General features: G+C 35.3%; 1 protein-coding gene across 2 annotated transcripts in view; it reads left to right on the top strand.

Moving 5' to 3' along the window:
- Positions 1-252: 252 nt before the first annotated feature.
- Positions 253-20,350, top strand: part of LOC141537271 (uncharacterized) — a 170,884-nt gene continuing 150,786 nt past the window's right edge. The window contains exons 1-2 of one of the 2 annotated variants that reach the window (XM_074258159.1): positions 417-450; positions 760-1,373. In XM_074258159.1, coding sequence (XP_074114260.1) covers positions 432-450; positions 760-1,364 — 624 coding nt within the window. In that variant the 5' untranslated portion in view covers positions 417-431 and the 3' untranslated portion in view covers positions 1,365-1,373. Of the gene's footprint in view, positions 1,885-20,350 lie in introns of those variants that run through there. The other variant, XR_012480898.1, reaches the window with a different exon arrangement.

The following is a 20,350-nucleotide window of genomic DNA, read 5'->3' as shown; positions in this document are numbered from 1 at the left end:
AGATGACAATAAATGAAATGAAATCTTTTATACTGCAGTTAGAAGCTGAGAGGAAAACCAACGACGGGGAGGAGACGATCAAGGCTCAAACAGTCAAGGTGGACGGCAAGAAAAACTGTCACAGATGCGCCAAACCTGGTCATAAAATTGAAAATTGTCCCCTACCAAAAGATCTATGGTTCTGCTACTACTGCCAGGAGATAAGATCTCATAAGGGTTCAGAGTGCAAGGATGGCAGAGTTAAAAGTAAGATTGTAAATAATAATAATATCAAATTTAGAGGTAAACTAGATAGACAGGAAACTCATAGAGTTAGACATAAGGTGAACTTTAAACCATATAAGAATGATAGACGCGATAGAAAATATAATAAGAATAATCAACAATTAGTACAAAATGTATTCAAGCGGGATGGCATTAGTGCAAAACGAATGACTGATGAAAATCAAGGTAAGAAACAATTAAATGAAGTTTTAATAGATGACATTAAATTTATTGCTGAATCAGGAGCAACAGATCATATAGGAAAGAATAGCTTAATATTAAGTAACCTTGAAAGATGTGAAAACAAAGTAATTAAGAGTGCCAATAAGAATAAATCGGCTGATATTTTAATAGATGGAAAAGGTGATCTTTTGCTTCATACGAATCAAGACAACAAGATAATCAAATTATCAAATGTTATTAGTGCTAAAGATGTATCAGATAATTTATTATCATTAAGAAAATTAGTAGATAAAGGATTTAATATTTATTTAGATGATAAATTGTTACGAGTATTCAGTGAAAATTTAGAAGAAGTAATACTAGAAGGAACATATGAAAAACCCAACTGGATATTGAACTTCAAAGTCAAGAACTACATAGGCAATGAAGATGAATCAGACTGGGGATATAACACCTATCGCTTTAAAGCTGTGATGATCCAGGACTATAACATAAATGAAGTAGAAATAGATTTGCAAAGAAGGGAGGGAGAATCAGAAAATGAAGAGTTAAAGGATTCTTCAATCAGAAGGAAGGAAGAAGATATAACATCTCCAGAAATGAAACAACACACTGAGAACTCAAAGACCGACATATTTCATTGGGATTCTAGTTTAATAACTAGAAATACAATTAAGTTAGACGATATTGAGAACATTGAGAATTTAGAAGAGTTATTTACAACAAATCCATTAGAGCAAGGAACAACAGACTCAAGTAAAATAAACGAAGCTATGTTATGGCATTTAAGACTTGGTCATGCTTCATTGAACTATCTCAAGAAATTGCAGAAAGTATATAACAAATTAGAGAAGGTTAAATTTGATGATTCTATTTTAGACTGTGAAATATGTATTATGTCAAAGATGCAAAAATAACCATTTAAAGAAACTAGACAAAGAGCACCAAGACCACTACAAATAATACATACGGACACGATGGGCCCGATAAAACCAACCTCATACCCAGGACACAAAAGATTTATTAATGTGTACATAGATGATTATTCTGGATTAGCTAGAGCATATGTAGTAAAGACTAAAGATGAATCAGGAGAAACATTAGAAAAGTTTCTCATATCTACTAGAAATCTACTTGGTAAAGATGAGAAAGTATGCTATGTTAGATCGGATCAAGGAACAGAGTTTACTGGTGGAAAATTTCTAGATGTCTTAAGAAGAGAAAAGATAGAATTGGAATTAACTCCGCTGTTATGTCCACCCCAAAATTTTTCTTTAAATTTAAATCACCCGCGCAGATGGAAAACTTCTCCATGCGCGAAAGCCACAATAAAATATAAGCTACGCGACTGCTGGTTGACTAGCAGGGACTTCTGCAATCTCAGCACCGCGAGTATTTAAAAAGGCGATCAACAGCCAACGCCTTGTCTTTGATCAAGTAATTCGACTTCCGCGTTTAGTTGACGGACCCGTGCCTTGTAAAAGTCACTCATCTTAATTTGCTCTGCACTTAGGACGAGTTCAGACTTGGTTCAACTGGCAGGCCACGTATTAGTTATTAGTTCTAAAAATCTAGAGAACCGGAATCTCAAAGTTCTAATTTGCTCTGCACTTAGGCGAGAATCCGGGCAGTAAGTTTAAATAAAATACCACTAAAAAGCTAAATTTGCGCACTTTACCCTACGGGGGACTGGAGGACGTTAGCTCATTTAAATTACTAAAATTCATTAAATTAAATTCTTTAAAATCCAAATTGTGAAAGTGTAAGTTTTAATGTTAATAAAAATAAATCTCAATTAAAGTGAAATCAGTTTCCAACAAGTCATTTCATAAAATAAGAAGCCCAAATCCACCCTACTTCATCCGCTGCGAGAACCAACCAAAGGGCCCAATCAAGGAACAGGCACTAACAGCTGCCCTAAAATCACGGATCTGACCATCAATAAAGTTCCCGTAACAGTAAGTACATCTACTCTCAATAAATCCGTGAACAGTCTCAAACGAAGGCGGGGTAAATTCGTACTTCGAAAACGTCCCACATAAATAATTAAAACAACGGAATTAAAACCTCCGTTGCGTATTCTTTAAATTGTTAGTCCAAACCTCCACCGTTTACGCTACCGCTCTAAAAACGCCCTTGGACATAACACCGCCATATACTCCTGAACACAATGGAGTATCGGAACGATTCAACGCTACGCTACAAAGAAAAGTTAGAACCTATATGCTAGATTCTGGTTTACCTAAGAGTATGTAGGAGTTAGCAGTAGATGCAGCAGTACACTCATACAATCGAACACCACATAAATCCATAGATTACAACGTACCACTGATGAAGTTTAACAAAAATGAAAATTGTCATTTTGACAAAATTAAAACAAGATTTGGATGTATTGGATATATTAGAATCCCAAAACCAGAACACAAGTTCAGCGAGAGAGCAATCAAAGCAGTCATGGTGGGATATAGACCCACAGGATACTTATTATGGCATTCAAATATAAGGAAATTTCTAGAATCAAGACATGTTAGATTTAATGAAAAATTAGTGTACAAAGATGTATATAAGAATAAACGAATAGAAGAAACTGAAGATGAAATAAGTTGGAAGTCAAACGAAAATGTACCAAACAATTTGGAAGAGCAAATCAACGAAGAAAAGGAGAAACCAGAACAAAGAAAAAAAGGAAGACCCTGCAAAAATCCACTAGATGTTAAATACTTAAATGAAAAGAAGAATTCATCAGAAGAAATTAGACCATGTACTAGAGGTGAGATAAAAAGAAAATTAGAATCTAAAAAGGATAAAGATAGAAAATTAATTGAAGACATAAGCTTTGTAAGAAGCGTCAATACGTCAGAAGATCAATCAAAGAAGGATGAACAAGAACTGATAAATTGTCTAATCACTTCGTTAAACAAAGAACCAATCAACTATGATGAGGCAAGCAATTCAAGTGAAAGATGTCAATGGATGAGAGCTATCAAGGATGAACTGGATTCTATAACTAAAAATGACGTCTGGAAATTCGTAGATTTGGAAGAAGCAAGTAAAACTGAAAGAAAATTAAACATCATTGATTCAAGATGGGTATTTAAAAGGAAAGTAGAAGTAAATAAAGATGTACTTTATAAAGCACGACTAGTATGTCGAGGTTTCAAAGACAAGAATGACTATGACTTAAAAGATACATACTCACCAGTGTCTAGACTATCACTCATACGAGCATTAATCTCAATAGTAAATAAATATGACCTAGAAATATGTCAATATGATGTGAAAACAGCATTCCTTTATGGAAACTTAGATGAAGATATTTATATGAAGATACCCGAAGGTCTAGATGTAGATGAAAAGACAAAACAAACAAAGATACTTAAATTAAAGAAATCTTTGTATGGATTAAAGGTAAGTCCAAAGAAATGGAACATTAGATTTAATCAAGTGGTAAAAGAAATTGGTCTCGAAAACGATCTACACGAACCATGTCTGTATACTTGGAGGAAAAATGGAATCAGTTGTGTTGCTAATTTATGTAGATGACATTTTAGCCGCTAGTAATGATAAAACAAAATTAGATGAAGTTGGAAATCACTTATGCAAGAATTTTGAGATGAAAATTCTTGGTGAACCCAGGAAGTTTCTTGGAATTGAAATAGAGAGAAATAGACAAGAGAAATACATTGTATTAAATCAAAGTAATTATATTGAAAGTATTTTAGATAGATTCAAGATGACAGATTGTAATCCTCAAAACACTCCAATGATTACAAGACAGACTGAAAATAGATGCAAAAGAGGAAAACTAGAAGAATCAGGATCGTCAAAATGTGAACAATCATCAACGACTAAAAAGGTCCCATACAGAGAGGCAATTGGAAGTCTTATGTACTTAGCAAATGGAACTAGACCAGATATTGCGTTTGCTGTACATTATTTAGCTAGAAAACAATTAAATGCCAGCGAGGATGACTGGAAAAATGTTAAAAGAATTCTGAGATACTTAAAAGGTACTGTAAATTCAAGCCTAAAATACGCAGGAAACTCAGATGAATTAGAAGCTTTCTCCGATGCGAGCTTTAGAGACAATGATGACTCAACTTCTTCAGGTGGATACATTATTAGACTGTTTGGTGACATAATAGCATGGAGAAGTCACAAACAAAATTACGTTACGCTTTCGACGTGTCAAGCTGAATATTTAGCAATGAGCGATGCGTATCAAGAGATAATATCTCTGGATAAAGCGATTAGATTTATTATTGGAAAAACACTATTTCCTACGACGATTTGGTGTGATAACAAGTCAGCAAATGACTGTACTAAAAGAGATAGCAGTCATAAACTTAAGATGTTCGATAATAGTGTAAATGAAATTAAATTAGAATTACTAGAAAGAGAGAAAACAGGTAATAGAAAACACATGGCAAACACCCATGGTGATTTCATTAAACAATGTATTAATGAAAATAGAATAAGAGTTTGTTGGATATCTACGAAAGAGAACCTAGCAGATATACTTACAAAACCATTACCTGCAGAATCATTTAGATATTTAAGAGATAGACTTTTGGACTAGAATAATTAGAAATTGATAAAATTGTTAAAATTAATTATAATTATATTTTCACTATGTTACAGAAAACTCTATTGATCGTAAGAAGTAGCGCAGTGGAAGCTGGAAGTGGGAAAATGGAGGGAGTGTTAAGAAATCAAGATTTACCCAAGTCCGCTTAAGCTTATTATTATTATATATATCTATATCATTATTATTATCACTAGTGAGTTGGCGGAGATCTACGCGCCGATTGGCGGCGCATACGACTCCTCTCCCCTACATTCTTTTATTCTACGGTATGCTATGTACTCTTGGCGGTGTTACGTACTACCACGTGCCATTGCGTTCTGATAGTTGTTTCTTATTGCGTTGCAATTTATATTGTTGCATATCATTAATTATAATAAACATATTATTAATATCTAGATTGTTTAGAAGTCAAATAAAGATTTATTTATATTATTAAATATAAATACTGGTGTAAATTAATTCACTTCTTCACAATTATCGAAAAAGAAATTAATTATATAGTACCGAGACAGAAATAAAAGGCACGAGGCGAACACTACCAGGTGGTTACGACGAAGGAAGAATTTTTTGATCTTTTCTTCCTCTTCTTATCCGTCGACTCTCGCTGGCTACGGAGTTGTCCTGCAGGCCGGTAGCTGGCGCTGCTACCGTTTGAACTTGTCAATTTGACGGTAGACAATGGCATCGACGCGCCGTCTCGTGGTTCTTCCAGAGGCTTGTCCAAATAGAATGGCACTAATTGATGACAATTGGCAACGGTATCGGGTGTTCAACGTTTCTCAATTTTTGGAGCAGCGGTTCGATATGGGATTGAGTTTCTGGCTTGTCCCCTGGGTTTGCTGTCGGCGTAGAATCCGGCGTTGTTTCCCAAGTCGACTCGTCGTTGTTAAGTGGCTTTTATCGGGCACTTACCAAATACTTAATACTAACTTAATCCTAGTTTTAATTCTAACTTAGGCTAACTAAATAATTTTTCAATTTCAATTACGTATCGGCGCCGCGCTTCGAGCTGCGGGATCCGCCGTACTCGCCTGGTAGTCTCTAGATGGCGACTGGATCGCGGCGAATCACGATAAATCTAAAATTAACAAAGTAGCAAATAAAACAAAAAAAATTAGCAATTGTATCGAGCCGTGCTCATGACTGCGGGTCTGTCAAGACCCCACGTCACAATATATATATATATATATATATATATATATATATATATATATATATATATATATATATATATATATATATATATTAGGGTGGGCCAAAATGTAACTTCCGCGGAGGACCTTTTAAAATTGGAATTTTGAGTTCCGCTTTTAACAGGGGCTGTGTTTGGGCATTTCCTGAGATATTTTGGGGGGAGAGGATTTGCTCGATTTTCATAGAATTTTTAACAGGAGATTTAATTGGGCACTTGCGGCCAAATTTTGAATTTTTAGCGGAAATGCTTAAACTAAGGTTCTGCTAAAAAATTAAAAATGATAAGTGAAATTTTAAGCGCCTAGGTATGGAATTAGCTGGAAATTGTAAGGATGACCTTCAGGGTCAACCGATTTCTTTATTTTTTTTTTGTAAGATTAATGAGTAATTGGATATGACGTAGTCTTAACACGCATGAAAATGTTTTGTCATAGCAAAAAATAAGTTTTGGCAACAAATCGTTATTTAACATAGGAATCACAAATGATATGTTATGATAATACTACATCACTTACAATAAGTAATTTACATAGATAGATAGATAGATAACTTTATTTATGCCAAGGCCAAGCTGGCCAATTAGCAAACATATTTACATCGTATATAACAATTTTGTACATAAAGATAGTATAAATATAATATGACAATTTAATCAATCATATTTATGGTTTAATATATAAAATTTGAAGATTTAACCACTTTAACATTTCGATCTGAATTAAACTAAAACTATTTATTTTATGACTTAATTATCTAAATTAAACGAACAATCAAACATCTTGTTTTTGAAAACTTCGATACTAGACGCTCTTATCATGTCCACTGGTAATTCTTCCCAGAGACGAATGGAAGTGACAACAAAAGAGGATTCATAATAAGTGGTTGAAAAATTTGGCATCTTAAAATTTACATTATTTCTCTTCACTGCAAGTCTTTCTGAACATCTAGTATCAAAATCATCAAGAAATAATTCACGCAGATAGCCTGGTTTGCCCGTATCTAGCAATTTATAAAAATAATAAGCAAGGTAATAAATACGCCGACTTTTGACTGATAACCAACCAAGCTCGCGTCTATAAGGCGTGATATGTTCATTACGCTTTAGATTGTATTTAAACCGTTTTGCCGAATTCAATGAACGTTGTAGTTTACATTTTTCTTCAAAAGTCAGATTAGTTAAAACAATAGAACAGTAATCTATAAGAAGTAAAATCGTTGCAGATACAAGTGATTTTTAACTTCCCGCTAAAAGTCTCAGATTTTCGAAAATCGGAAAGTTATTGTTTTCACCCCGTTTTGCAAATATCGAGTTTTCATCAGATCTCGACGTTTGAAGGTCACAGGAAGCTTTCCTGACTACCCCCGCGATGTTGTCACTGTGCGCGCGCGCGCGCGCGCGCGCGTGTGTGTGTGTGTGTGTGTGTGTGTCTATGTAACTCGTTTATAACTCTTGAACGACTGAACTGATCGGAACGAACTAAACGGTATTCTAAAGAGTTTCCTCAAACTTAGATTTCCTAAGAATTTGAACCGATTCGGACCGATAGATTTTAAGAAATCTTGAAAAATCTAAAAAAAAAATAAGAAAAAAATCATTTTTGAAAGTGGTTTTTTTGGAATATCTTTTAAACGGCTTTATCGATCAAATTCAAAAACTAATTCGCCCTTAAGCTTGAAAAACCACGCCGATCGTCACCAATCCGGTCAAAATCGGTTGATTCGTTCGAGAGATATCGTGAACGAAAGAAAATCGAAAAAAGTGTTTTTTTGACATAACTTCGTCATTTCTTCTCGGATCGTTTTTGATAATGTAGAATAATTTTAGAGCTTAAAAAATTGCGTCGATCGCCGCCAAAAACGGGGAAATCGGTCGATTGGTTCGAAAGATATTCTCGATAAAATATTTGGAAACAAGTGTTTTTTTAACATAACTCCGACATTTTTTGGAATAACTTTTAAACGGCTGCACTGATCGATTTGAAAAACTAATCAGCTATTAGCATGAAAAAATTACGTCGATCACCGTCAAGCCGGTCAAAATTGGTCAATTCGTTCAAGAAATATCATGAACAAAAAAACCCAAAAAAAGTGTTTTTTTGGAATTACTCCAAATTTCCTAGTTTTATCAATTCAAACTTGAAGATTCATCATGAAACTAAAAAAATTGCGTCAACTTCTGCCAACCGCGCGAAAATCGGTTGATTTATCGAAAAGTTAGTGCAGTTTGAAAATTTAAAAAATATTGTTCTATGATAGTTCTATCAGACTTTTGAGCTCGAAGAGCTCAAAAACATCATTAGTACAGTTTTATGCACCTAAGTATGGAATTAGCGGGAAGTTGCACGGATGGCCTCCAGGGTCTACCGTATTCCTAATTTTTTTATATCAGTAGTATAGATTTTTTTAGTAACTTTAGGCTATACAACGCACAGTTTATCTTACCTACAGATATTAATTCAACAAAAGTATTTTGTTGTTGTATTAGAATTCTCCAATTGTTTTAAGAAAGTAGTTTAGTTAAGTTAACGAATCCCTTTGTTTAAACAACCGATCTGCTTCTTATGAGTAACAAATTTTTTTGTGGGTTTATCAAAAACTATTCAATTGGTACAACAAATACTGGGTAGTTAATACAGTAAATATCTTTGTTAAAGTAACTGAAAATTTTGTAATAGTAGCATTCTTCCTTTTAATTTTGTTTAGTGTCGGTTTAGACTGCTGTATGACGCGTTCAATAGTTTTACATTGATCGACGCGTTAAACAGCTGTTTAAAAATTTCTTCTTATATTTTTCGAAAACAATTCCCAGGCTTCTCAATCTTGCAATCTAAACCCGCATATATACATTTTTTTGGGACCTCAGAACATCGAGATCTGATGGGAACTTGATTTTTGCAAAACGGGGTAAAACTAATAACTTCCGAATTTATGAAAATTTTTAATTTTCTTAGCAGAAAGTTAAGAATATTCGATTTTTTTGAATTACCCTAATATGGACACAAATTACTATTGCACGGCTCATAGCGCATGTGATTATGATTTTTTTTTTTAATTAATTTTACAATTTCTTTTTTCCTTAAAAAATGAACGAGCGTTATGAGGCGTGCACTTTTGGATTTTAGAAACTTTCTTCCGTTTTCGCTCATGTACTCATCTTTAATAACATGTAAATGAATCATGCTCACCTAAATTATTTTATTATCAATGCAATTATTCATTTATGATATTATTGTTTAAGAAAAAATATTAAATTTTGTTTTAGAATTATAAGATGTGGGTCATACGAATAATCCCGATAATAATTTTTCTAAGGATTTCTTCCTCTTTACCGCAGAGCGACAACTTAGATGATTTATTGATAAATGTTTTTGGATCAAACCCAAATATGCAACAACAAAATAACACTATGCCGAAATCACCTTCACAGGATACTGGACTAAATGCTTTGATAGATAAAGTATTTAAACCTGAAAAAACCGATAATGGTAAATCTATGGATATAGGAGGTGGTCAAACTTCCACGAGCGATGATTGCGAATGTGTTCCTTATTATCAATGTCAAAATGACACTATTGTTAGTGATGGAGCTGGATTAATTGATATCAGGTATAGAATTTAAGTTATATTGAAAGTCTCTCTGCACGGAAAAAAAAAGTACTGCTGTTATCGCGATACTGGATAATGATAATCAAGATCCACGTATGACTATACTTTAGATGCGCATATGCCCAATCTAGTGAATCGTGATTATCACGATCCACATAGATTTGGATATCTAATATCTATATTACTATGGTTCATAGATGATTACATCATAATTAAATGTTAACTGTACTTTAGTGCAGATTATTATTTTTTTAATTTTCTCGTATATTATTGTTATTAACACAAATATAAATTACTCCTGTTATGTCCAAGATTAGACTTATTGAAATATAATTTTGGTCCAAGTCTTGCGACCTATAGACCGGGATCGTGAGATTGTGTTTGGAATGTAATAATGTTAGATGGGTGTTTTACTTTTGTGTTGAATTTATTTTAACTATAGATTTACAAATTCTAAATTGAAAGTCTGAATATAAAGGTAACTTAATTTGTTAAATGTTATAACTTACAATAAACCGATGATCCGTGTTGAGTTGATCCTTGATTTGATCCTGCTGTATGTTTTATCAGGATACGGGATGTTCACTTGTCTCAAACTACCGAAGTCGTTATTTTTGTGTTGTTTCCCGTTTTCCACGATATGAGGAGAAACAAAGTGTGCGGACACTTGAATGAAATCAGGAAAAAATGTATTGACTCAAATTGAAAGTGAACGGTTATTCTCAGTTACACGTTTTCCTACTGTATGTAGAGAAAACTAAGTATGCGGATACTTGAATGTAACTATTAAAATTTAACACTTGAAAATGGTATCGATTGACCAAAGTTTAAAACAAGTAACTGATAACTAACTGTTGAGAGAGTTGAACTAGGACTCGACTCGTACTGGAGATTAGAAAAAAAGTAACGAACTCTTAGTTATATAAGTGTTCTCTAATTAAGGCTCCACCTATTGGGCCTTGAGTTGGGGCACAGCATTTTCCAATCAGGGTCAGTTTTCAGGGTATCACCCCTACTCCGTAACTATTTTGGGCAGGTAAAGGACTACCCTGATGCTAGCTTGTCAGTGTGCACACCCACACACAAACTAACATTTTTAAATAATAATAATCATATTGTTAAATAATTATTTAATTAAAACTAATTATCTCTATGTTAATGATTATTAGCAATCTTCAACGTTTTAGTACTTATAATAATGTTTATTTATTAACAAATTTTTCTTATTGATTCTATTACAATTATATTATTGGTTTTTATAATTGTTATTCATTATTAATTTTTAACTGTTATAATTAACAATTCTAAAAATGACATATTATAATGAATATTAATATGTCGAATGTATATTAGTTTATAAATTTATTAATCTGTATTACTTTATTAATTTATTAATTTGTTAGTTTGTTATTTTATCCTCATTTGGTGTACACGTGGCAGTATTACAGTCCTGTATATTTAACCATTGGATTTTCTTTTAACTATTTTTAACTAAATAAGTAACAAATTTTACATTTTAAAAGATTACAAAAAAATACCTCAGACGATTATAAACCCTTATTCCTAAATTTATTTTAAATGGTTTATGGATCGTTTAGTACCAAGGTTTTATGTTATCTAAGAACCCTTTTGGATTATAGTAATAAAAAATATTAGCGAAAATAAAATGCATTAGGCTATTTGTGTAGGCATTTTTAAGCAAATAACCTAAGTACTTTTGAAATAATATTACTAATATTTTATGGTCTTGGGTTTTTTTTTATATTTTTATTTTTTTTTCTTTTGACCATTAAGAAAGATAAAGTTCTTATCGGTTTTACTTGGGATTTTATGAAAATTTTCCCTTGATAGAAAAAATATATAAAAATTTGGCCAGACATAACACTCCTATAGCGAAATTAGTTGATATTTTTGTGTAGTTTATAAAAGTCGAGAATTGGGTTAGGTTCAACGATGTTTGAATAATGACTAACAGCAGTTGGAATGTATCTTATGTGACTAATAAGACGATCCGTTTAGTCGAAATAAGAAAACGTTTTGGGATATTTACTATACAGTTGAATCGTGATATTCAGTATTCACAGTTTCTAGAATAATCGTATTCGTATGGTGAATATGGCAATACTGTTTTGAGCTAATCACGATACTACGTTCACGATCCACTAGATCGCTATAATAACAATAATTTTTTACTCCGTGTAAAGTTTCTATACATGCATAACTCCTAACGCGCTAAGGTGTAGGTGCACTGTATTCTCGATATGTCACCGTGTGTCGGTTTTGCAACCTAAAAACGTTTTTATAATTAAAGTCAGAAGTAAAATCCGTTTGAAAGGGGATATTTTACCTGCTTAATATATATCGTTTTCATAATTGGGTATATTTTATTTAGTTATATTAATACCTTTACTTACATTAATACTTTTGTAACATAAATCTCATATGTGTACAAAGTGTGTTAAGCCTATCTGTACACAGTATAGCCATGGTTGATTCACAGATTTTTATCAACTACACCGTGAATGGGAGATCTAATGAAACAGACACTAGTCAAAAATTAAGGGATATAAACAAAAATTCCAAATTTTTGGGTGATTTTCAAAGAGCTGTAACTCCGAGAAAAATGATCGTAAAGCAGAACAAAACAAGCAAATTGTAGCTTCGAGTGTCTAGTTTTCAGATATGACCATGAAAATTTTTTATCATGTTTCGGTCTGGAGAAATTCTAAGGAAACTACAAAAAACATTGTTCCAAATTTTTTCTCGTCTAAAAAAAAGTCTACGGACTTCAAAACATTTTTTAACTTCCTGCTAAGAAAATTACAAATTTTCATAAATTGGGAAGTTATTAGTTTTAGGCCGGTTTTCAAAAATCGAGTTCTTATCAGATCTCGACGTTTTGAAGTCCTAGGAAGCTTCCCTGACTATTCCTGGTGGTCAGGGTGGTCATGTCACCTACACGGTGGTGATGTTACCGTGTGTCTGTGTATGTGGGTGTGTGTATGTGTATGCATGGTATGTATGTTAAAGGCGTTTTTAACGTCTAGTGTGAGGAAAAGACATACTTTACGAGCTTTGAGGCTACCAGACCATGCTTATGCTGCTGTCTTTATGACTTTCTCAATCGCTCCGACTGTCGATCGGCCTTTTCGGAAGCCATGTCGGTTGGTGGCAAAGCCTCCAGCACAGTCGATGTCGTTGCGAAGTCTCCCTTGTATAAGCTTCTCGAGCAGTTTTCCAGCAATATCCAGCATGCAGAGTAGTCTAAACGACGAAAGTGTGACGGGGGTCCCTTACCTCCATCTAAGAGAACCAATCTCTGCCGCATTCAGACCGCGGGAAACGAGCCAGTTGCCAAGCATGCATTGTAGGTGTTCAGGAGTATGACTGGGTATTTCAAGGCTACAATCTTGATCACGGATGCCAGGATGTCATAAGGGACAGGTGCCTTTCCTGTCTTGAGAGACTTAGTCGCGTCTTGTAGTTCCTCGATCGTGAAAGGTGTTGCTTCGCCGTTTTGAACGTGGTGTTTCTTCTTCCGCAGCAGGTGTTTGGGGAAAACCTCCGCTACAATGCTGTTCATTAGGGCAGGTGAATTCGGCGCTTCTGGTGAAGCCTTTCCAAGTCGTTTGGCGACAATTTGGTAAGCTTTACCTCAGATGTTCTTGTCGACATCGTTACAGATCTCTTTCCACAACCTTGCTTTACTTGCTTTGATGGCTCTGTTTAGCGTCTTTGTGGCCTGCTTGTACTCGTTTGAATATAAGTTTTGATTCAGGGAGTTTTTCGCAGCTCTCGTTTCGCGGTGACGTAGCTCATGGCATCTTCTGCGAAGTTCTGTTATGTCTACCAGTACGCTGGCCTGTGAAAAGTCCGATTTTTGAGTCGTGGCATAGAGGCGTCACATACAGCAGCAATTTCCTTCATCACTATGAGCACTGCCTTTTCCGTCTCGTGGCAGGTATCCAAAGTTGGATTGTTCTGTATGGTATACCAACTCCGTGTAAGTAACGCTCGGAATGCCTCTGGATCAAGCCTTTTAGCGTTCCACTTCCGCTGTTGAAGAACTCGTTGTGGAGCTGGAGCAGTTGCCATTCCAACTCTAAATGTTACTTACTGGTGATCACCGCCACTTTATTCTTCGGATACAGTCCAGCCTTCAATCATGTTGGCTATTCTTTGGGTTGCCAGCAAAATGTCTAAGATGGATTCTTTGTACCCCAGTCTTCTAAAGGTTGTAGTAGTTCCAGTGTTCAGCGCTATGAGGACGAGTCTTGTTGCGAAGTTTGCTACTTCGTTTCCTCTGGTGTCAGAGAAGTCAGCACCCCATTCAGCCGATTTGGCGTTGAAATCACCAGCAACATGATGTCCTCTATGTTTGATAGACTTCTGACAAAATGCACTAATCCTTTCATTGGGTGAAAGGTAAATACTCATCAAGTAAGTCGTGAGAGTCTCAATCCGGACGAAGCCTACTCCGCTTCCGTTGTTGTTGACAGTGACCTTCTTCGAGTTTGCTATCCAGATCGCTGCTGTGCCAGACTTATCTGCGAACCATGTTTTTCCTTCGATGTTTAGATATTGCTCGCAGATAAGACAGATGTAAATTTTATTTTCAAAGACGCGCTGGCGCGGCAGGTTTTGCGCCAAAGCGCACCTACTCAAGTTGCCTTGCAGTATACTTGTCATTTCTATTGGGAAATGGATATGATAGGATTGAATATAAACCGTAACTTTATTCGTACAACGCACGTCTGCTCTGTAAACTTTATTAACTGTTACTATTCTAACTAAATATACAAACAACGCATGACTCATTGTCATACCAAACTTAACCCCCCACTACAATGCTCAGTCATTATTCAACACTTCCCCTCACTGGTCGATAATGGCCTCTCTTCCATGATGAGCCCAATCTTGAGTGCCAGTGCTCTAGTCTTCTGTGGACAGTAAATCACATTGACTATTCCATTCTTAATCAATTCCTTGGTGTATAGGTATTTTGAGTCAATATGTTTAGTTTGAGGACTTTTTTCTACTGAATGTATGTTATTAATACAGCTTTGGTTATCTTCAAAAATGGTTGTTGGTCCGTCTCGTTCTTCATTCAAGAATTTCAGTATGTTTCGGATTGCTACACACTCCTTGGATGCCTCTGAGAGAGCAATAATTTCAGCCTCGGTAGATGATGTTGACACACAGTCTTGCTTCTTGCAAGTTCAGCTGACTGTCCCTCCAAAAATCTTAACTACATATCCCGTATTGGACTTTCTATTTTCTCGGTCTTCGACCCAATTTGCGTCGGCATAAACTATTAATCCTTGTTCCTGATTTACATTACTGAGTTTAAGCTCGTAGTTGATCGTCCCCTTGAGATATCTGCAAATTCTTTGAGCTTCGTTCCAATCGATTTGCCTCGTGTCCTTAATGTGCTGTGCGAGTAGTGCTACCGGTGCAGATATATCCGGTCGTGTGTTAACTGACACGTACAGCAGAGCACCAATCAATTTGTTGTAATGCCCGCTCTTTATTTCTGGTGAATTTGGTCGTTCTTTTTCATATCCGGTGTCCATTGGATAGCTTGAGACTTTTGCCTGGTCTAATTTCGTTCTGTTGAAAATTTTTTTTATGTAATCTAATTGATTGATAGAAAATTCTCCTTGCTGGTTTCTTATTATTTTTATACGTAAGTAACAGCTTATCTCGCCGAGATTGGTAATATCAAATTCTTCATTTAACACATCCATTATATCCTTTGCTCTCTTCGATGAGCTGGTAACTAGAATAATATCATCTACGTGTACTCCGAGATAGCTGATTGTACTGTTCCTGTGTTTGTAAAGGCACGGATCATCTTCGGAGCGTACAAAGTTGTATTCAGTTAACACTTCATGAAGTCTCTCATACCAATCTTTCGCCGCTTGTCTAAGTCCATAGAGTGATTTGTTTAGTCTGCAACCCCATTCTCGGTGGTTCTTATCTTCACGTCCGGGTGGTTGCTGCATGTATATCACTTCTTTCAATATTCCATTAAGAAATGCAGTTTTAATATCTATGTGCCATACACGATAATTTTTCTTTCCTGCGAGGCTTAGCAACATTCTGATGGTAGTTATTCTCACTACCGGTGCGAATACCTCGTCATAGTCAGTACCATATTTTTGAGGATAACCCTGAGCTACTAACCTAGCTTTGAATCGATCTGGTTTTCCATCAGTTGTGTGTTTTATCTTAAACACCCACTTGCATCCTATCATCTATTTATTTTTCGGAACTGGCTCCAGATTCCATGTCTCGTTACTTTTAAGTGAGTTAAGTTCTTCTTCGATTGCCTTCAACCATTCTTCTGCATGGGGACCATTCATCGCTTCTTTATATGTCTTTGGTTCTGCTTCGTTGACCTCATTTTCCTTGTCATAAAAGTACTCATCCGTTTTATCTTGTTGCGCAAGACCTTGTTCAGCTGCATCTTCATAACTCGAGTTTTGGTCTGCTACTTCCCCTGAGCTGATCGAATGAACTGAAGATTTGTCCTTTACATTTGGATATTCGTCTTCAGTGCTTTCATTTGGAACGTAGATTATTTGTTGTTCGGGTTCTGACATCTTTTCTTGAGCCTCAGATTCAATTGTGAGTGGAGAGTCGCATGGATTTTCCACTTCCCCTTCAGTGCAGGCTTCTTCTAGAAACGTTACGTCACGGCTCGCAATGATTTTTCCTGACGATCTTTCCAATAATATATATCCTTTTGACCCTTCTGGGTATCCTAAAAGCACACATTCTATAGCTTTTGGGTAGAGCTTGTTTCTTCTTTGTTTTGGAATATGAGCATACGCTCGGCAACCAAAAGTTCTCAAATGGCTGACATTTGGTTTTTGGTTGAACCAAAGTTCATACGGCGTTTTTGATCTGGATCTAGTGGGAAGTCGATTTTGGAGATATGTCGCTGTAATCACAGCTTCTCCCCAATAAGTGTTAGGTGGTCTGGCGTCAATTAACATAGTCCTTACGGCCTCCATCAGGTACCTGTTCTTTCTCTCCGCAAGCCCGTTTTGTTCAGGGGTATATGGCATCGTATGTTGAAATTCGATTCCTTTGTTCTGTAAATATTTCTTTAGAGAATGTCCAATGTATTCACCACCTCTGTCTGAACGTAAGATTTTTGGTCGCTTGCCGAATTGTGTTTTGCTATATTGGACAAATTATTTTATTACTAATTCGGCTTGTGATTTGTGAGTTAACAAATAACAATACGTATATTTACTATAGTCATCGAGTAGCGTCATTGCATACCTGCATCCGCCTGGCGTAGCTGTCGACATTGGCCCGCAAATATCAGTGTGCATCAATTCCAGTGGTCCTGTGCTGCTGGTTTCAGATTTGAAAGGGTTTCCTACATTGCTTCCCCTTGACACAGGATTCGCAGACTTATTTGATTGTACAATCTTCTATTGTCATTTTCCTTTTGTTCTTTTGTTTCCAGCGCAAATATTTTGGACAGTCTTGTTTCATATGCTCAGTACTACCACAGAAGTAGCATTCTGATACATGTTTGGTATGACTGTGTACTCTCAATGCACTGTCACACACTGATTCAGTCATCTTTCTTCTTTCAGCCTTACCGATTAAAGTAGCCTTCACACTATCTAGTGTTAATTTTTCTTCTGGTTTTGATGCTAGTATAGAAATTAACGTATGATATGACGATGGCATGCTGTGTAGTATGATCCATGGACCGAACTCGGTGATCCCTTTACTCCCAAGCCCTTTTAATCGGGTTATCAAATCCGGAATCTTTGAGATATGCTTTTCCATATCTTCACCTTCACCTAATTTTAGTTGCAGCAGTCCCACTACCAACGAAAATTTATTAATGCCGCTTGCCTTTTGGTGGTTAGCCTCAAGTGCGTCCCATAATTCCTTAGCTGATGTTTTGTCCTGGGTATGAGCTGTTTGGTCATCTTCTAGTAATAAACAAATAGTACCTTGGGCTTTTTCATCTTTAATTTCCCAGATTTCGATGGCATCTTGGTCATTAGTTGGTTTTTGTGTGGATATTGCTCTCCAGGTACCTTCTCTTTTCAATAGTTTCTCAACTTTATACTTCCAAACCTGATAATTGCTGTTGTTTAATTTAGGAATACCAAAATTACTTGAATTGCTTTCCGCCATCTTTATTTTCACTTTAAGTCCTTGAACTTGAATTCACTGTCTTGTTAACTTTACTTTATCTAATTTTTAGTTTACTTTACTTTAACTTTATATATATTCAAATCCTTTTACTGGGCCCATAACCTATTGGGAAATGGATATGACAGGATTGAATATAAACCGTAACTTTATTCGTACAATGCACGTCTGCTCTGTAAACTTTATTAACTGTAACTATTCTAACTAAATATACAAGCAACGCATGACTCATTGTCATACCAAACTTAACCCCCCACTACAATGCTCAGTCATTATTCAACAATTTCTGCCTTCTCGTGGCTTCGACAAGTGCTGTGCGGAATGCCTTGCAAGCTCCGATGCCAGAAATATGGCATAAACCGTCCTGCCCATACAGGAAAATACAACGGGGCCAGATATGAGCCACGCTTGGTGCAATTCTGTCGATCTCTAGTCCATGCTTGTAAACCCGCTTTGGCACATTTTTGGTAAAAGTCTGGGATGATAACAGGGTGCCAGGCCTAGTTGTTACCATTGGCCGAGGCATCATTGCCAAGGCTGGCTCATGCGTAGTGCCCAGATCTGAGTCATGCTTCCTACGCCAAGCTTAAATTCTAATTCTGGCCCATGTTTGACTGCCGAGGATTAACCAATGTAAAAATAATAATAATAACAATGATAATTAATATATTGAATAAACAGTCATATGTTTATAACTGTGTTTATTTTTTATAATCCATATAATTAATGATCATCATATTTATTTTACTCGAAATTTATATTCTAATGTTATAATTCAAAGGTAATATTATCAAATATAAGAATTTTTTCTAATTATTATAACTTTCATCTGCACTTAATAATGAACAAAAAAATTTTAATATATTAAACTTATTTGCACAAATGTATAAATAATATTTTTTGATTGTTAAAATAATTTAGGTTTCAGTGCAATACGTGTCACGAGCTCTCTTGAGATCAATTTTTTACACAACTAGAATAGTTGTTATTTGTTCATTATCATTATTAAGGAATTATTTATATCATATTTTACTCAACATTTGTACTCTAATATTATAATTTTAAAGTAATATTATTCAACATTAGAAGTTTTTCTAATTACCCTGATTCAGAAAGATGATTTGAAATTATTACCTTCATGTTAATTGTATATCTACATAGTATTCAAATCCCTAAATTAAATTCCTTAAGCAGGGTATTACAACTTATATCTGCGCTTATTGATGAACAATAAAATTTAAAAATATTCAACTTATTTTCGCAAATATATAAATATTATTATGTAATTATTTAAATCATACTTTACTTAACATTTGTACTTTAATATTATAATTTTAAGGTAATATTATTCAATATTAGAAGATTTTCTAATTTTACAACTTTCACCTGCATATAATGATAAACGAAAAAATAATATTTTATACTTATTGAATTATGAGCCATAATTCATAGCTAAATTTGTGATTAAAGACAAATTTGGGAACGGGGGAAATGAAGGATAAAGGAAGAGGGGAGACTTTACTCGGTAGGAATTTTTAGTAACCGAAAAAATAATTCGGGCAGCCCAGACCGGAACTCGAACCCGGATTATTGTTTATATATATAGTGACATCGGAAATTTTTCCCATCTAGATTCCATTATAGAGATTATTTTTTTGAGTATTATTTAGTCTAGAGTGTTGGCCAAGCTGATGGAATGCTGAGATTTGACGCGCCTGTGTCGCCCCAAGTGGTTTCCGATCAGAATGCGAAGCTCGAGGAAAAAATTAAGCCGAACCGCGCCAAATAAATTATACTAAGTATGGATGGATGCGTCCGAAAAAAAGATTTACGATGTATTTTATAGAGTGTGAGAGAGAGAGAGAGAGAGAGAGAGAGAGAGAGAGAGAGAGAGAGAGAGAGAGAGCGAATGGGAAAAGCGACCGGGCGAACCCGCAGTTCAGTTCACAATCAACGACCAGGGAGACATCTGGGAGTGACAACGATGAACGAGGGAAACCCGGAATCGGAATCTACGAATGACAGAACGTTGAAGCGACGGGAGCACATCGAGGCTCCACCTGAACGCCGAATGGAGGACTAAAGTGGGAAATCGACCAACCATCGACCATGGAAATTTATCCGACAACGGCTGATTGGACGCACAGCTTTTATCTGCGCTAGAGAAAAACCACATGTTGCTGGAAAACGAAAGAGAAAGGAATGGAATTCTGATCCGGATACCGTTCAAGCCACTGTTGATACGCTGAAAATTTTTTTTGTTGTTATACGAAAATCAAGAAGACGTATTATATTGGAAATTTAGCCGCTTACGTGTTGAATTTA

This window comes from Cotesia typhae, unplaced genomic scaffold (genome assembly GCF_013202065.1).
Source record: "Cotesia typhae breed Kobodo isofemale line unplaced genomic scaffold, CoteBio_Ctyphae scaffold_70, whole genome shotgun sequence".
Classification (NCBI taxonomy): Eukaryota; Metazoa; Arthropoda; class Insecta; order Hymenoptera; family Braconidae; genus Cotesia; species Cotesia typhae.
The sequence above is the reverse complement of the archived record's forward strand: the minus strand, read 5'-3'. Positions and strand labels throughout refer to the sequence as shown.